This window comes from Pleurodeles waltl, chromosome 7, assembly GCF_031143425.1.
Source record: "Pleurodeles waltl isolate 20211129_DDA chromosome 7, aPleWal1.hap1.20221129, whole genome shotgun sequence".
NCBI lineage: Eukaryota > Metazoa > Chordata > Amphibia > Caudata > Salamandridae > Pleurodeles > Pleurodeles waltl.
Genome location: NC_090446.1, coordinates 424,302,885 through 424,318,704, shown reverse-complemented (window position 1 = coordinate 424,318,704; position 15,820 = coordinate 424,302,885). Strand labels below are relative to the sequence as shown.

Here is a 15,820-nt window from a genome sequence, read left to right as displayed (position 1 = left end):
AGGTTTTGTCCAATGCTATTGCTTTGGATTGCAAAGAAAGAGGAAGTGTTATGAGGGCAAGAGTATTTATAGCCCCTTCTCTATGGTTATCAATGGCTGTTTGTTTACTTTTACTATTGGCTGCTGAAATATTAAAGCATAGAAAGAGAAGCATAATCCTTCCCTCCGTGTCCTTATTAGAATTGAAAATTCTTTGTCGCGAATGCTAGAAATGTTTTTATTGTCACGTCTGTATGCCCAGATGTGTAATGCCAGTCTGTTTTCTTTGTCCATCACGTTCGATTCTTGTCCCTCCTCTATACTGCTCGTTAATCGCCGCTTCTTTACTTTACTATGCGCGCGCAGACTACATAACGTAAGCAAGCTTGATTCCGAACGAATTTGCTGCGAAGTCATGTCTACGCGCCGGCTGTTGAGCACGTTTTTGTACACTATGAACACACTGCTGCAGCAGAAGAAATACCAAGCGGCACTATCCGTGATCAAGGGCTTCCGGAACGGAGCAGTGTAAGAACGAATGGAGTAGAGAGCGAAGGACCGAGCAGGTCGCTATTCTCTTCTCAGCTGCCCCAGTAACAGTGCTGTCGCACGCCCCTACCACTACGTTCAGTATCGACGTCAGTTGCACTCTGATCGTTTTAGTTTGTTCTGCGCCCTCTCAACTCCCTCGCGTAATCACTACACACCCTGCCCCGCTCTGCATTCTGACTAGAATTGAGTGCAGCACCCAGTTCTCTACCCGGAGCTACCACTTTAGTCTGCATATTATTCCAGATTCGCCCCATTACAGAAAGCACAGCATTTTGCGAATGTGTGCCCCTTTGTTGTATTTGGCCCTAGGTTGTGTCCTCAATCGACTCCTGTCCGTGCCCTCCTGCACTGGATTTTTCCGGACCTATTGCATTGCACGTCAGCTGGAACCCTTAGCCTCCATATTCCTAGGGCTACCCTATATTTAGGCGTCCCGGATTTTCCTGGTACTCCTTTTTTTCCACTAGCTGGCCAAGCAGATTTTGACAAATTTGTCTCATATCCTGGTTTTTAGAGAGGATTGGAGGAAAACGGATGGAGTTATTTTTTATGTGCGCAAAGTCAGGACGAGTTAGCAGCTCTTATCAGAACACAATTTAATTACAAGGAGGCAGGGTTTAAAATGTGCTTTTAATTTAGTTCCTTAGTGCCTTGTCTGTGTTTGTATGTTGATGCGCAGTCATTTAAGTTGTTCTGTGCCCCTCGGCTGGTGTAAAAGTGTAGCCTCTCTTGTCGGTTTGCTAAAAGCCCCTGGTTTTTGGTTTTCAAAATCTAGTCACCCTTCTAGGACGTCTACGTATTCTAGCACTTTATCGCAACAACAACCAAATGTTCCCTCAGAGCACCTGTAAATATGCCCCTTTACAGCAAAACTAACAGTAATTAAAATATATAAAGCCACCGTCAGGCAGTTCTTAAACATGAAAATAGTTTACGTTACTTTTACAAACATTATGGTGTTCAGGATAGTGAACTGAGTCTATCATCCCCTAATTTGAACTATGGAAATAGATTTGGATTTGGAGGGAAACCCACCGTGCAGCCCACTACCCCAAGGTACTCCTTGTCACTCCCAAGGTCCATTTACAAGTAGAGAACCATCCTTTTCTGTTCTTTAATGCTTCATGTGGGCTTGCAGCCTTGCTTTTTTTGGCCTAATTGTTTAACTTTCAAGAATATCACCAAACCCTTTGGATAATTGAAGTGTCTGGGGACCAGTGTAAAGTCGGAGGGGATGTGGCTATTATCATGGACATGTGAAACGCAGATGACAAGGGCTGCCAAGTTTTCAGTTTGCTTATATGTGATATTTTGATGATTTCAGGGTACCTATGTGTGACACTTGAACGCCTTATGTATGGCATTTTGAGTGACACTTCATTAATGAGTAAATTAAAGTAGTTAAGTTCCTGTAATGACAAAAATATCAGAAATTACCCCATTTACCTACTTTTCTATTGGCTGTTTCTAAATCACTGTAATGGTTCAGAAACTGTCATAGAAAATCTACAACTCTCCTGAAGTGCTGGTACCAGGCCACAAACCAATCCCTTTTGGAGCATTCACCAGGCATATAGCAACTACCATACCAACATGTTCTTCCTGTTGTGTACTCCTGTGCTAGGGAAAGATTTTAGACCAAAATTCTGAATGTCAGTCACACCCTTTCCAAATAAACATCTGCAGTAAATGACTGATTGCTGTAATTGGCCCTGACTTGCAGTTGCACACCGTTACCTGCCCCCCCCCCCCATCCATGGTGTCCCTCAGCTCAGCCCTGGCAAACAGAGTTATGCCCTTACGACTGTCATAGCATGCTAGCCCTTCTTCTACTATCAATATATATATATATATTTTTTTATTTAAGCCCCCCCCCACACCTCCTCCTGTTATTGTTCCTATTGTGCGGCCATGCATGCCGGCCTCAGGTACTTTGGGTGAGAGTTACCTAGGTTTCTGTTTTTGAACGTTTCCGATGACTGTTTCTCTTTTAATGCTGCCTTCCGCCTCGCTGCAGCGGATGGAGCGCGTTGTGCGCCAGCTGTGGTTCGCAATCCTTGTTCATGTGCTGACATCGGGCAGGGAGACTTTTGTGCGACTAATGGCTGGACATTTTGGGAACCACTTGTGAGGCGTCCTGAGCCCCTGCCAGGTGTTCATGGTTATGCGATGCACAGGGGTTGACTGCACTGATTTCTATTTTTTTGCTCTCGTGTGGTGAGATTTTGGTTGCCTGGCTACGCTATAAACAGGAAGCATGATGCTGCTATAGCACGTTGCTGCTTCCTGGTATCATGTGTATGATTCCAGTTGTGCTCCTGCCCAAAGGGATGCGGAGGAGCTCCTCCATATTTCTAGGGGCGATTTGCAGGCCCTCACTAAGGATGCAGTGGACACTGCTATTCAGGAGAGGGTGATTCTTCCTAAGGGTCCTCATCTTGATGATGATGATGCTGATGAGTCAAACAGCAGATATATTAAAGGTGAGCACCCCAAAGAGGTTTTGGCCCATGTTAGAGTCCTTTTGAAGTCTGCTATTCCGGATCTGGTGGAAGAGGACTTTATGGCTCAATATCATTCTGTGTCTAAGGACGGCCAGCCCCTTCATGATGTGATCTAGTCTTTGCTTTAGAAAGAATGGAAGAACATTGATAAGTCTTCTGTATCCCGTTTTATTTCCAAGAGTTACTTGCTGGAGGGGTTTGATGAGCAGTTCCCTCAGGCACCTAAGGTGAATACTGATCTGGCCTCCATGTCTTCGTCGTCCTTGGCCTCAGAGGATGCTATCCTCTGTGATCCAGTTTATAAGCAAGTTGAATCCGCTTTGAAATGGGCGTATACTGCTTCCAAGTATGGCATTTCGGCGGCCACATATTCTGCCTATGATATTCTCAAGGACTTCCTTGCTCTCTTTGACTGTCTTCAAAGCTAGGGTGATCCCACAGCTCTTCTTTCCAATATGGAAATGCTGTCCCAGTTCTTATCTGATTCTATTTTTGATTGTCTTTTGGCTTCCACAGTGGCAGCCGTAGCATCCATTTCTGGTTGTCAGTCCATGTGGTTAAAGTCCTGGAAGTTTGAGGCGTCCCAGTTCTCTGCGATTCATAAACTTTCTTTTTGGGTCAGAAGCTGTTGGGCCTGAACTGACTGATATGTTGGAGAAGGCAGCAGAGGAGAAGAAGATCCTGAGGCCTTTCCAGCAGGTTCAGAAAAAGAAGTAGCTTGGGTTCAAGCGGCCTGCTTTTCAGCCATCTGGGGGGGGGGGAGGGGGGCTGCCTTTTATAACAAATCCCAGCCTTCATCCTCCTGTGCAGCAACAGCAGAAGTGACTGTATGGTCGTGGGAGGTCGTCTTCAGCTGTTTCTCCCTCCTTGGAAGAAAGAGGTGACAGATGCTTGGGTCCTTTTGATAGTCAAACATGGTTACCATATTCCATTCAAAGGTCTTGCTCCACTGCCTCGTTTCACACCTACTCCTTCTCCAAGGGACCCTGTCAGGCTTCAGTGGCTCCGGACATGGGTTCAGTCTCTGCTTCTCAAAGGGGCAATTGTTCCTGTCGGCCAGGAGGGTTTGGGGGCCCCTTGGTCCCTGTAGTAGTGTCAACAGTCCACAAATTGGAGGTAATTGATGGCTGTCCGGAACACATTGGTGGGGTTCCAAGCCAGTCTGCGGGTCATCAATATTGTAGTCTGTACCAACAATGAAGTGGCAAGGGCGTACTTGACCAGGCAGAGGGGTACAAAGTGCAGGTCCCTGAATCAGATTGCGTCCCTGATCTTTCTTTGGGCAGAAGAGTATGTTCTGGATCTGACTGCAGTTTAAATTAAGGATGAGTTGATTTTTTGGGGGCATACAGCAGTGACCTCCCTTCCTTTGTGACGCGCCATCTGTGTCTTCCCCTCTTCCATCGTCTGTCAGAAGTTCGGGGAACCTTGGCTAGACTTGTTTGCCTCCCAAGACAATGTTCAATCCCTGGCTTTTTGCATGAGTCTTTCACTGCTGGCGTGGGCGGTGGATGACCTGTCAGTCCCATGGCCCCAGGGGCTGCTGTATACCTTCCATCCGATTTCCCCTCCTGCCTCAGGTCCTCCAGAAGATTAGACAAAAGAAGGTTCATGTGATCCTCATTGCCCCAGACGACATTGGTTTCCTCTCCTTCTGACTCTGTCTCGGGATCAGGTGCTCCATCTCCTTTGCTGTCTCGCTCCTCTTCAGTTTTCATTTCTGTCTATTCAAATATTCGTCAGGTGGAATCTGACAGCTTGGCACTTGAGCACTTAGGGTTGGAGTCTCTGGGTTGTTCCTTTTTGCGACGTGACTCTTGTTCTCATGGGGCTGCAGGTTGCTTCTTTTAAACCTTTGGAGAAAGTGGAGTTGGTGTGGCTTTCCGCCAAAGTGGACTTCTTCGTGGCCATTACTTCTGCGAAACGCCTTGGTGAGAGCAGGGCTCTCGTGGTAGTTTTTCCTTATCTGAAGTTCTTACCTGAGCGGATGGCGCTTTGCCTGGACCCTATGTTTATTCTTTTAAAGTGGTTTGTTCCTTTCATTTAGCTCAGGAGGTAATTTTACATATTTTGTGGATTCTTCTTCTATGCTCCCTTCCACTCTGGATGTCAGGAGGGCCCTTCTGATTTATTTGGAGCACTGTCTAGGGTGTCCAACTCTTTGTCTATTGCTTACTGGTCTGTCGCAAGAGGTAAGAAGGTCTCTACTGAGACTCCCAGTCGATGGGCCCGTCAGGTCATTGCCCATGCCTATGAAGTTGTTGGAGAGGGACTTCCTTCTGATATTCAGGGCAGATCCACTAGGGTGGTTTGTACCTCTTGGGCAGAGGCTGGGGTTGTGTCCCTCTGGGACATCTGGAGTGTGGCCACTTGGTCTTCCCCTAATACGTTTCTTCATCATTACAGTCTTTCTGTTGGTGCTGACTTAGAGGGTAGTTTTGAGTCATAAGTTTTGGCTACTGCTGCAGGAGTGGGGGATTTAAGGGAATAAATAATATTTAAAAAAAGAAAATCAAACTTACGTGGCTTGCGATCCTCCTGCCAGCCACCTCCGTCGCTTCTCGCTTCCTGTCGGTCACTGGGGCACAGGCTCCCAATCCAGATGCTGCTCTCATGCTAAAGCATGAAAGCGTTCCCTCTCCCCCGCATTCATGCCATGTTTCCTCTCCTCACAATCTTTTCACTCCATTTCTTTCCTCATTTGCCTTTTTTTTTCTCTCCATTTCTGTGCTTGTCTCAATCTCTTCTCCCTCTTTTATCTTTCTAACCTCCTCCCTCTGTCCTTCTCTGAAATTATCTTTGTGTATCTCTCCTTTACTCTCACTTAACCCATTGCACGCCGCTCAGTCTTTTTCTTTCCTCCTCTCGCCTTATTTATTTTCTTCTTTCTTCAACTGAATCTTTGATTTTACATCTAAGTAACATTGAGATAATCTCCATCACGTGTGGACTACATCCAATATCTTTTACATCTCTAACTGCTTACACATATCAGTGTGACCCCTTCTTGTTTGTTGAACGTCAACTTTGGCAACGGGGCCCAACTTCATGCATGAAAGGGCATGAAGCTACGTAGGTTTGGTCTTATGATTGTCAGGCCTGATTTTTTTGAAGTTTCCCATGATGCCTGGGGGATCATTCAGAGTTTATCTGTGTGTGGGTGGGGGGGGGGAGTTTATGTTAGAGGATTCTCCCCTATGGGGATGCATGTTCTGGGGTCTAATTTTTATGGTGGGAATCTGGAGTGCTTCGTGCTACCGACTTTACTCTCACCTATCTCCTTCCTCTCTATTTCTCTTTCCTCTCTTTCTCTTATTCTTCCAAGTCGCTCTGCCTTCCTCCCTTTGTCCTGCCCCCTCTGTGGTCCTTCTGTTTCTCTCTCTGGGGCTTATTTACAAAGAGCTTGCACTGCAGTTGCATCTTTTTTTGTTTTTTTGGCGCAGCGGCAGGGCTGTGTTACCTCCATATTTTCAACATGACACATTTGGCCAAATGCATCACTTTTCCTGGCCCTGTGTCAAAAAAACTTGCAGTGGATATTGCTGCGCCACATAGATTTTTATCTATGCAGAGTGGGTGTACTGTCGTAAAAGGTCACTTAAAAATGACGCAGTGATATCTACATTTTCGTCTTTTGATGCTGCTTTGAGATGCATCACATGTAGCCTGCAGTGCGTCGGAATTCCTACGCCTCCAAAGCCCAGGCGCAGGGACTGACACAGTGGCTTTCACACAGGAATCTGGCCATTTGAAGTCACTTTACACCCTGGAAGAGAATGATCTGTTTTTTCACATTCCCACTAGTTGTAGTAGGGCTACACTTGTGAAACTCGTGTTGTAGGACCCATTGACCAACCTGTGAGCATAGTACCTGATTTCATCATCCACGCAGCAAGGCTATGTGACATTATGTACTGTTTCTAAGAGACAGGCCAGAATTGTCACTTCTCCATGGAGGAGGGGATTCCCACGTCCAGGTCTGTGTACTCCAAAGGATAACAGGTAACTACACACGAAAGGTAGGTAATACATGTATTGCTACTTCACATTCCAACGCATACTTGTATTCACTTACATTATACTGTCACTCACTATGTCACATATGCTCAGACTCTACATAAACATATGAAGACTACGCCCACTGTAATGTGACACAGACATACTACATACATTACCTCTTACATCCAGGACCAGTGTAGAAGAAGGTGATATTCAGTCATTTTAAAGTTATTTACATTGGTCCTCACACATTGGGCTCCATGCGTCAGTCTGAACGGACGCATCACCTCTGATTTTTGATGCATTGCTGAAGTAGCGTCAGTTCTGACACAAACTTCAGCAATCCTCAGTTTTTGAGTGGATGCGTTGCCGCATCCTTCCCTCGTATGCGTCAGTATTTGACACATCCTGGAACCCTATGCCCTGGAGCGCTGTATTGTAAATACGACACATCCATAGCGTTGTAGACTTTTTTTGACGCATCACATGTTATAACTGCCACAACGCAGAAATACGTCAGTTCTTGTAAATGAAGCCCTCTGTTCTCAAATTTAACTCCTCTTTGTTTTCCCCTTTCGCTTTCCTTGGAATCTCTTATCCTCTTACCTCTTGTTTATCTCCTCCCTCTCCCCTCTTTCATCCCCCCTTCTTTCTCCTCTGCAATTCCTCTCCTATTTCCTCTCTCATCACTCTCTCTCCTCACTGTCCATTCGACTAACATCACATGACAACAAACATACATTTGGATGGAGCATTACTCATTTGCACTATTTATGTTGGCCAATTTACCCCAAAGATATATCTCGTTTGCACAAATAATATTAATTTGTGAAAAGAGTGATTGTGAATCGGAAATAAAACGTCTGGTAGTCTTTACTCGTATTAGTTTTGGAAAACAAAGTTCAGACCAAGAACGTTGCTGGGTTAGGACAGGAATAAATTTGACTAAACGTCTTTTTAATTTGTGTTATTTCGGTGACGCTTAGTGTTCAGTTCACTACTGTTACAATCAGTATAGACCGACGTTTTCTTGTGCGAGTAAAATATATGAATATACATACACACAACAGCACTCCAAAAGCCTCCATCCAGTAGGGCAACCATAGAGGAAGTTTAAATGCGTGACTAATGCATTTCAGTGCGGATATGCAGGGGCAAGCCCTGAAATGCTTTAGTTTAACCCTCGATGCGCGAAGTTTGGTAGGGCTGATGACCCTGTATGTCATGCATCCTTCGGCTCCCTTTATACAGCGCGTAAGAGGAAGCATATTGTAGAAACATCAGATTTTGCCAACTCCAGAGAAGTAAGGGAAAATGCATACAACCAGAATTTATATCTTAGTAGAGGTGTGCTTTGATTTGTTTGTGCAGGGATACTAGTCTTAATTTGGGGCGCTGGATGAAAAACACTGCGAGTGGCAAACTTTTTCACTTCTCTGACTTGAAAAGACTTGTGCCAAGTTTCAATAATGTATCATGGACAGGGACATCGTTAGTTTCCACTATAGAAAAGGCAGCACTGGCGCCTCTCCTGTGGCATCTATACGGTCCTACCTACTCAGTCTCCTGAGGTGCTCGCAGAAGGCTGAGCCTGTTACTAAATTACAAGGAACTTAAAGCACAGACACCACACTTTGGGGCCCTAGTGGTTGTGCAATTATTCTCTCCCATCAGGTTCTCTCTTGATGGTACATGAGTGGATAAATAGATGATAGCGCCGCGTACTCCCTAGGTTGCTAAACTGCTAACATATAGCATAATACACTTGCTGCTGGCTGCTGTGACATTTCTGCAGTCTGTGGCTTTGCAGGCTTCTGTCTTACAACTTAGTCTTTCATTTCTGACACGAGTGGGACTGCAAGTGTTCTAAAAAAACTTTTATGGCCTGCCATTCAGTGTAATAATTATGAGCTGCTAGGTGACCCTGATTTGGAAAACAAACTTGTTTAAACGTAAGGTAACTGAGGTTTGGAGAATTTTGAAAAGTAAAGTGAATTACTCGCTTTGACCATTAATTTTATTAGCTGTTAATTAACATTGTGTGCATGTCTTAGTCTTTTTGCAATAGAAGTCCAAAAAAAGCTACAGTTTTCACAACTGTGGCTCTAACGGGTAACGAATACGATAAAAAACTATAATCAAGGCGAGAAGATAGTTATGGAGTACAGAGATGTGAAATGAAGGGTGAATACATAACAGCATGAATATAAAAAAGGTGAGAAAAAGGAAGGATAAAGCAAAAGAATAGTAAGGAAAGGTGGCTGAATCGAGAGTAAAAGAGTGAATAGAAAGGAAGAGAAGAAAATGACAGTGTTAATTAGGAATAGGAGGGTGATGGTTGTCATAACAGAGAACTTGACGAAGATGGTGTGTGAGGTGGATGAAAGTAGTTGAGGAAGTAAAACATGTTATAAGCGTTTTGGCAAATTCAGCAGCTAAATATCGCAAAACTATACACCCACGCCAAGATCACAACTCATGCTTACAGTTTCAAGATCAAACCCATAATGAATCCCACAGAACTAGTAGTTCCAAAATACAAATTGGTATTGCTTGAAAAAGTCATTAGTCAAGAGAACAGCATCAGGATTGTGGCTGAGGTGTGTGATTGCCTGCTTCGGACACCCTGCCAAACATTTTTTCTGAGACTGCTGCACATGTCGTGTCACAACCTGAGTATAGAGTTGCCTGTCTGAAGGATGGGTCCTTGGTCACTTGTTGGCAACCCACTGGCACAGATGGCTGCTACCTGAGCATGAAGCTTCCTGTCTGAAGGCAGGGTAGTCACGCTGAGCTTTGTCAGCAAGAGGGGTTGTTGGGGAATTCAGCTTCTGTGAGAGGCCTGTGTTCCATTGGGGCTTGCACATATTCTGTCTGTCATGACATTCAGATTGTGAAGGTAGTAGGAGGGACTGTGAAAGGTGTGTACAAGAGCTATCATAAGCACATAGATTGATTTGGGCCTGCAGTAGTACCTTTTAGGCACTTGCACTGAAAGGTTCATAGATTCGCCCATAGTAACTGAAGGCTTCAATAATATTATATATGCAATTGATGAGACAGTGGAGAAGAGTTAGACCTGCATTGACGAGCTGTAATTTGAGTAAAATGAACTATTATAGTCCTGAGAAATCGTAAGGCTTAATCTGCTCAGTATTTGCCTGATGTGAGAAACTCAAAATCAGCTCCTGAAGAGACAACACATGAATAAAAGACCTGGTTGGGAGATAGCTACAAGTTGTAAGGACATGGAGCCATTCATCATGGGTCTTTTCTTCTCCATCCCAGGTACGAAAACCCGGTGGCGTGTCTGGAAAGGGTTAATGGGTTGGGGAAGTGAAGGGGCTCCTGAGGTCAAGCAGAGGTAACTAGCAATGTAGGGAACATCATGCTAAATTTCATCATTTCAAAGTTAAAGAGAATTGATGCTGATCTAGGGACCCAAGGCTAAGAAAGTGAAGGGCAAGGGATCTTCTGTATACTTAGTGTAAGATGTCTATGTGGCAACTCTCAAGCAACAACTTTTGCCTTGTAATGGAGCAGCTGCACTAGGACATCACCCATTACAGAGGGATGTATTAGTTGAACTCAGTTAAGAGCCAAAACTGCTGTCATTAAGTGAGGCTGCAAGATTGCTACCTAATCCTCGCAAAGTTGACCACTAAGATGAGTGGAGTACAGATTTGAAATTCATGGATCAGAAACCAGATATCTTCCTGGATGTTAGATGAAGACAATGTGGAAAAAATGGTGTTCAGTAAAAGACAATAGTTTATAGTATGGAAGATAAGTTGCTTTTATATTCCCGGGAGATACACATGGCGAAGACATGGACTCCCATGATATTTATGTTTACTATATGGTTTTCTTCACTCTGTGTTGGGTCCCTAAGGATTGTTTGGCCTACCTTGAGTGCTTCATGTTATACCATCGGGATAGTTTTTAAGAGTCTGGGTTTGGTGTTTTTACAATTTACAGGGCTTAATGCCAAACTTAGTACATCAAGTGCTTATTAGTGTGTTTAACTGTTCTTCTGATCTGGAAATTCTTATTAGAGCAGGGGGGTAATAAATTGAAATTTGGAATTCACGCATTACAATCTTCTTCTGCTCGTATGGAGTGAGCGTCCTTACTTCGGTCAAGTGGATGAGGATCACAGCCGGATGATTGCCCGATCCCTATTTTTCAAATTACTGTTAAAACTATAATGGGCTTCAACCCCCTCCTCAACAATCAGCTAAAGGTGTGGGGTTGCCTTTGGGATTTTTAAAACTAACTATTTAGGTAGAAACCATTTAAAGTGCTCTTATAATGCTAGATTTAGACCTCAAGTCCATCTTCGTCATACCCTCTGCCTGCAAAACACAGTAGATAGCCAAAATACCACTTTGCTTGTTGAGGAGAAGTAGAAGACGCAAGATGGGAACCCTGGACATCAGGGAAATGACTGTTGCCATAGTGTGTAGTGAAAATGTCAGTCAGGATGCTTTCTTGGCCACTTTTCCAAGGACACTGGATGAATTCTCCACATATGAGATTCGGATTTGACTTTAACCTGGTGTTGGGTTGCTCTGCTAGCTAGATCTGCCTCTGGGATACCCCACAAATAACAGTGTGACTTGGGTCTCAGGAGTGTAGGAAGGGACCATAATCTTAGGCGTAAAACACAGATTTTCTCCCCTGCCCAGGCGAGTTTTGAAAAATCTGGTTGAAAGTTTTATGCAATAATGTGGGAGTTTGCTGCTTCATATAGCCGTCCTTTTTTAGGTCGAACGTAAGCATACAACCTCTTGTATACTTTTGAGTATACGTCTTCTGTAGGCTTTCAGGTATTGCATTTGTTATTTTCATTGTAATTTAAAAATCCTTGCTTGCTAGTGGTCAGTCATGCCTCTTTGTCCCTCCTTCTTCTGTGTGGGAGCAGGGACTAACTACTGTATAATTACGCTTTGATCTGTTTATCTGGTCTGTAGGGTACTTTTTTAAACTTTGTTTCCTGCTCCTGTCCAAGGAGCTTCCCTTTTCATTTGCAGAGCATTCGTCTTCTGAGCTTAGCCGTAAACAAAGTTATAAATCAGGGTGTCTTGGCCAAATGTGGTCTTTGTGGCTCTCAGTACCCTCTCTTAGCTGCCTGGCTTCCACCGTTCCTTAGCTTGAATTTTCTTTAACAAGAATGCCTTCCTGTGTACTGATAGCAATGGCGGAGGATCGCTTGTAATTGCTTATACCCTAGGCACGCAGCTCTACAAGGACTCCGCAATCCTTAGAGACAGTGCCCACTTCTGCTCCCTACTGGGATCCCACTCGCAGCTCCATCAGTGCACTGCAGTTCACACCTCTGAGCCATCAGTGTGCCAGTGCCAGGAACCCCACACGAGCTGTCTGCTAGAGCACCTCAGTTTTTGCAGTCAGTACACTCTGCTGCTCCAGGACTGGGACCTCTTGCGCAGCTAAATCAGTGCACCTCTGTTCACACGATCCAAGCCCTCAGCTGTGCCCGTGCCAGAACAACACACATGCTGTCTGCCAGAACACCTCCGTTTTGGAGCTTAGCTGTAAAACAAAGCTATAAATCAGACTGTTATCTTTGTCACATTTGGCCTGCCTGCCTGTGGTCCCTGGTGCTGAGAGCAAGGGAGGATGGTTTGTAATTGCCTATAGCCTAGCCCCCCAGGGTCTGCAACAAAATTAGCAGTGTTATATGCACACCACAAAATTGTTTTCATGAACTTTGGAATAAAGTGTGACTGCTTGACCTTTCCTACCTTCTTAGTCAGATGTGCTGACCTCTCCTGATTTAAGTAATTCAGTGGCATTGTAAATTAACCTGCTACCTCCAATTGTGTTCCAACAAGCATACAGGAATGTTCCCCCATCCAGAGGCCCTGCTCCCAGATGTAACCTGATGTCACCTAGGAAACCTTTGTATGGTGTCCTTGCCCTTTTAGCTGTGCTACCCACATGCAGCTCAGCCAAAGCACCTCCTTCCAAGCACTCATTTCCCACTGCTGTTCCAGTAAGGGGACCCCTCACCCAGCTCTACCAGGGCTCCTTAATCCTTATAGACAGTGCCCACTTCTGCTCCATACTGGGATCCCACTTGCAGATCTATCAACTCTATTAGTGCACCTCAGTTCTTACAGTCAGTACACACTGCTATTCCTGTACTGGGATCTTGGGTGCAGCTCCATCAGTGCACCTCAGTTCACACACTCCAAGCCCCTCCGCCATGCCCGAACCCCACACTCGCTGTCTGCCAGAGCACCTCAGTTCTTACAGTCATTACACACTGCTGTTCCAGTACTGGGACCTCGGGCGCAGCCCCATCAGTGAACCTCAGTTCACACACTCCAACACCCTCAGCTATGCCTGAACCTCACATTCGCTGTCTGCCAGAGCTCCTCAGTTCTTAAAGTCTGCACACATAGCTGTTCCTGTACTGGGACGTCAGGCGCAGCTCCATCAGTGCACCTCAGTTCACACACTCCAAGTCTCTCAGCTATGCCAGTGCCAGAACCCCACACATGGTGTCTGCCAGAGCACCCCAGTACTTACAGTCAGTACACTCTGCTGTTCCAGTACTAGGACCTCGGGTGCAGCTCATCTCTGCACCTCAGTTGTACCCCTGCAAGTTCACTTCCTTTGCTATACTGGGACCCCGCTCACATACTGTTCCCCTACAGCAGCTCCATTCTAATATTCAGTCCCACGGCCAAGCCAATACTGGACCCAAAAGAAGAAAACAAAGCTCAGCCAGTGCACCTCAAGTCTAACATCCAACGCCACTGTTGATGAGAACCACCAAGAGCTCTGCCAGAATCCATCAATTCTAACATTCAGTGCACATTTCTTCTCAGTACTAGGGCTCAAACACATGCTTTTCAGGACTCCTCCCTTCTGTGGTTCAGAGACAATGCCACTCCCATTCTGGGCCCTACTCACAGCTTCACCAGGGCACCTCCAGGCTAACACTCGGCAACACTGGCACGCCAGTACTAGCTTCCACACAGAGCCCCCTTAACATACCTCACTTCTGACCTTGTGTGACCATTACTATTCCAGTACTTCAGCCCTCACACAACTCTGTCAGTGCACCTCACCCCTAACCTGTATCTCCCCATTATTCCAATACCAGGAATTACACAGTGCTCCGTTTCTCATTCCTCACCTGCTGCCTTTGTTATTCCAGCACTGGGCCGGGACACAGGTCTGTCTATACCCCCAATCCTGATCTGAAGCGCCCCATTTTTGCTGTATTGGGGTTCACATACAACTTTGCTCATGCACCTCCTGCTGTTCTGCAGTGCCCCCTGCTGTTCCACACTCTTCTGTTTGAGGACTTTGGAGAGCCGACTAAATCTATTCTTAGCTGCCACCTTTATTTGGGTGGGTCTGTTTCACCTATCTCACTCCGTTCTTTCCTTTACTCTGTTTACTCTCAATGTTTTCTTTCTCCCCCTTTTTTCTCGTTTCAGCTCTTAAAATCCATTTGTTAACAGTTTCGATCTTTCTTTCAACTGTTTATTTCTACTCCTCTTCCTTTTTTAAAATGTCCCTCTTCTTGCTACCTCCTCTTTCAAACTCGCAAAAACGTGGTTATTTCTTTCCTAATTTCGTTCCTCTCTTGTTTCTTCATCAGGCATTCATTCTTTCGCAATTTTTTTCTCTTCCCTTCATTCTTTCTTTTTTTATTTGCTCTTTCCTTTGACTTGGTATGCGTCCTTTCACTTTTTTTTTTGTAAATCTTTTTTTCCTTCCTTTCTCTAGTGTGTTCTTTAATCTTTATCTGTCTATTCACGTTTTACTATAAATTCCTCTTTTTAACCTGTATGGAAGCCACAAGTTACTTGTCGGGACCCGAAGTGCCAAAGTGGTTTTTCCATTCTTTGTCTGTGGGAAATGTCAGTACATACATTTCCTGGTTCTTTGGCTGCTTGTTTCTCTTACCATCTCTCTTTGTTTCCTAATGTTCATTTTTCTCTTTCTTTTCACACTTCTTTTATTATTGTTTCCTCTTTATCTTTCGTTCGCTAGCTTTCTTTCCCTTCTTTCTTTTATTTCTTTGCGAACGCTCCTCTTTTTTCCTTTTTTCTGTTGTATCTTTTGCTTCTCTTTTTCTGCCCCATCCGCTTTCTCTCCTGAGACCTAGTAATCAATGGAGCAACAGGTGCAGTGGCACCGGGACCCAGAGACCTATGGACCTCACTCAACTCTAATTACTGCTCTATTTTCCTACTGAAATTGCAGTCAACCATTGTCCTTTCTTACTCCAGGGTTTATGACACCGTTAGTACGCCACTTGTCCTCTCCATCTTTACTCAAGACTCTCTCTTTCCTTTCACCCTCCAATCCGTCCCAAATGATATTTTTATTATGGTGTTTTGAGCATTACCCTCTAATGCCAAAAGTTTATTTCAGATAAAGGTTTATATGATAATGGTACATGTTTTAATATAGAGGAAGAAGGCAAATTGAAGTGTTTAGTTAAATACGGTGCCACTGGAATACGGCCAGAAAATATGAAATTATGAGGCAGGGTTGACCGAATTGTATGGCAAGAAAAGTCAGGTTAAGAATTGACAGTGCCAATAGCTCTAACTCATTAAAATGCGAGACCTATTGTGTAACAAATGCTTGTTGTTTGTACTGTTTTGCATCAGACAGCAGCACTTTTTAATGTCTGTTTTTCATATTTTTACTTTTTATTGTATTTCCATATAGATTTTACACGTTATATATCTACCAAAGCAGGTTTGCTTTTAAAGCTTAGTTCTCACTTAAGTCTG

The 15,820-nt window shown here is 44.5% G+C and overlaps 1 protein-coding gene across 5 annotated transcripts in view; it reads left to right on the top strand.

Moving 5' to 3' along the window:
- Positions 1-315: 315 nt before the first annotated feature.
- PXMP4 (peroxisomal membrane protein 4) overlaps positions 316-15,820 on the top strand; it is a 225,569-nt gene continuing 210,064 nt past the window's right edge. For 2 of the 5 annotated variants that reach the window (XM_069243929.1, XM_069243927.1), the window contains exon 1: positions 316-507. In XM_069243929.1, the coding sequence (XP_069100030.1) occupies positions 395-507 (113 nt within the window). In that variant the 5' untranslated portion in view covers positions 316-394. Of the gene's footprint in view, positions 546-15,820 lie in introns of all 5 variants that reach the window. The other 3 variants (XM_069243928.1, XM_069243932.1, XM_069243930.1) reach the window with 3 other exon arrangements.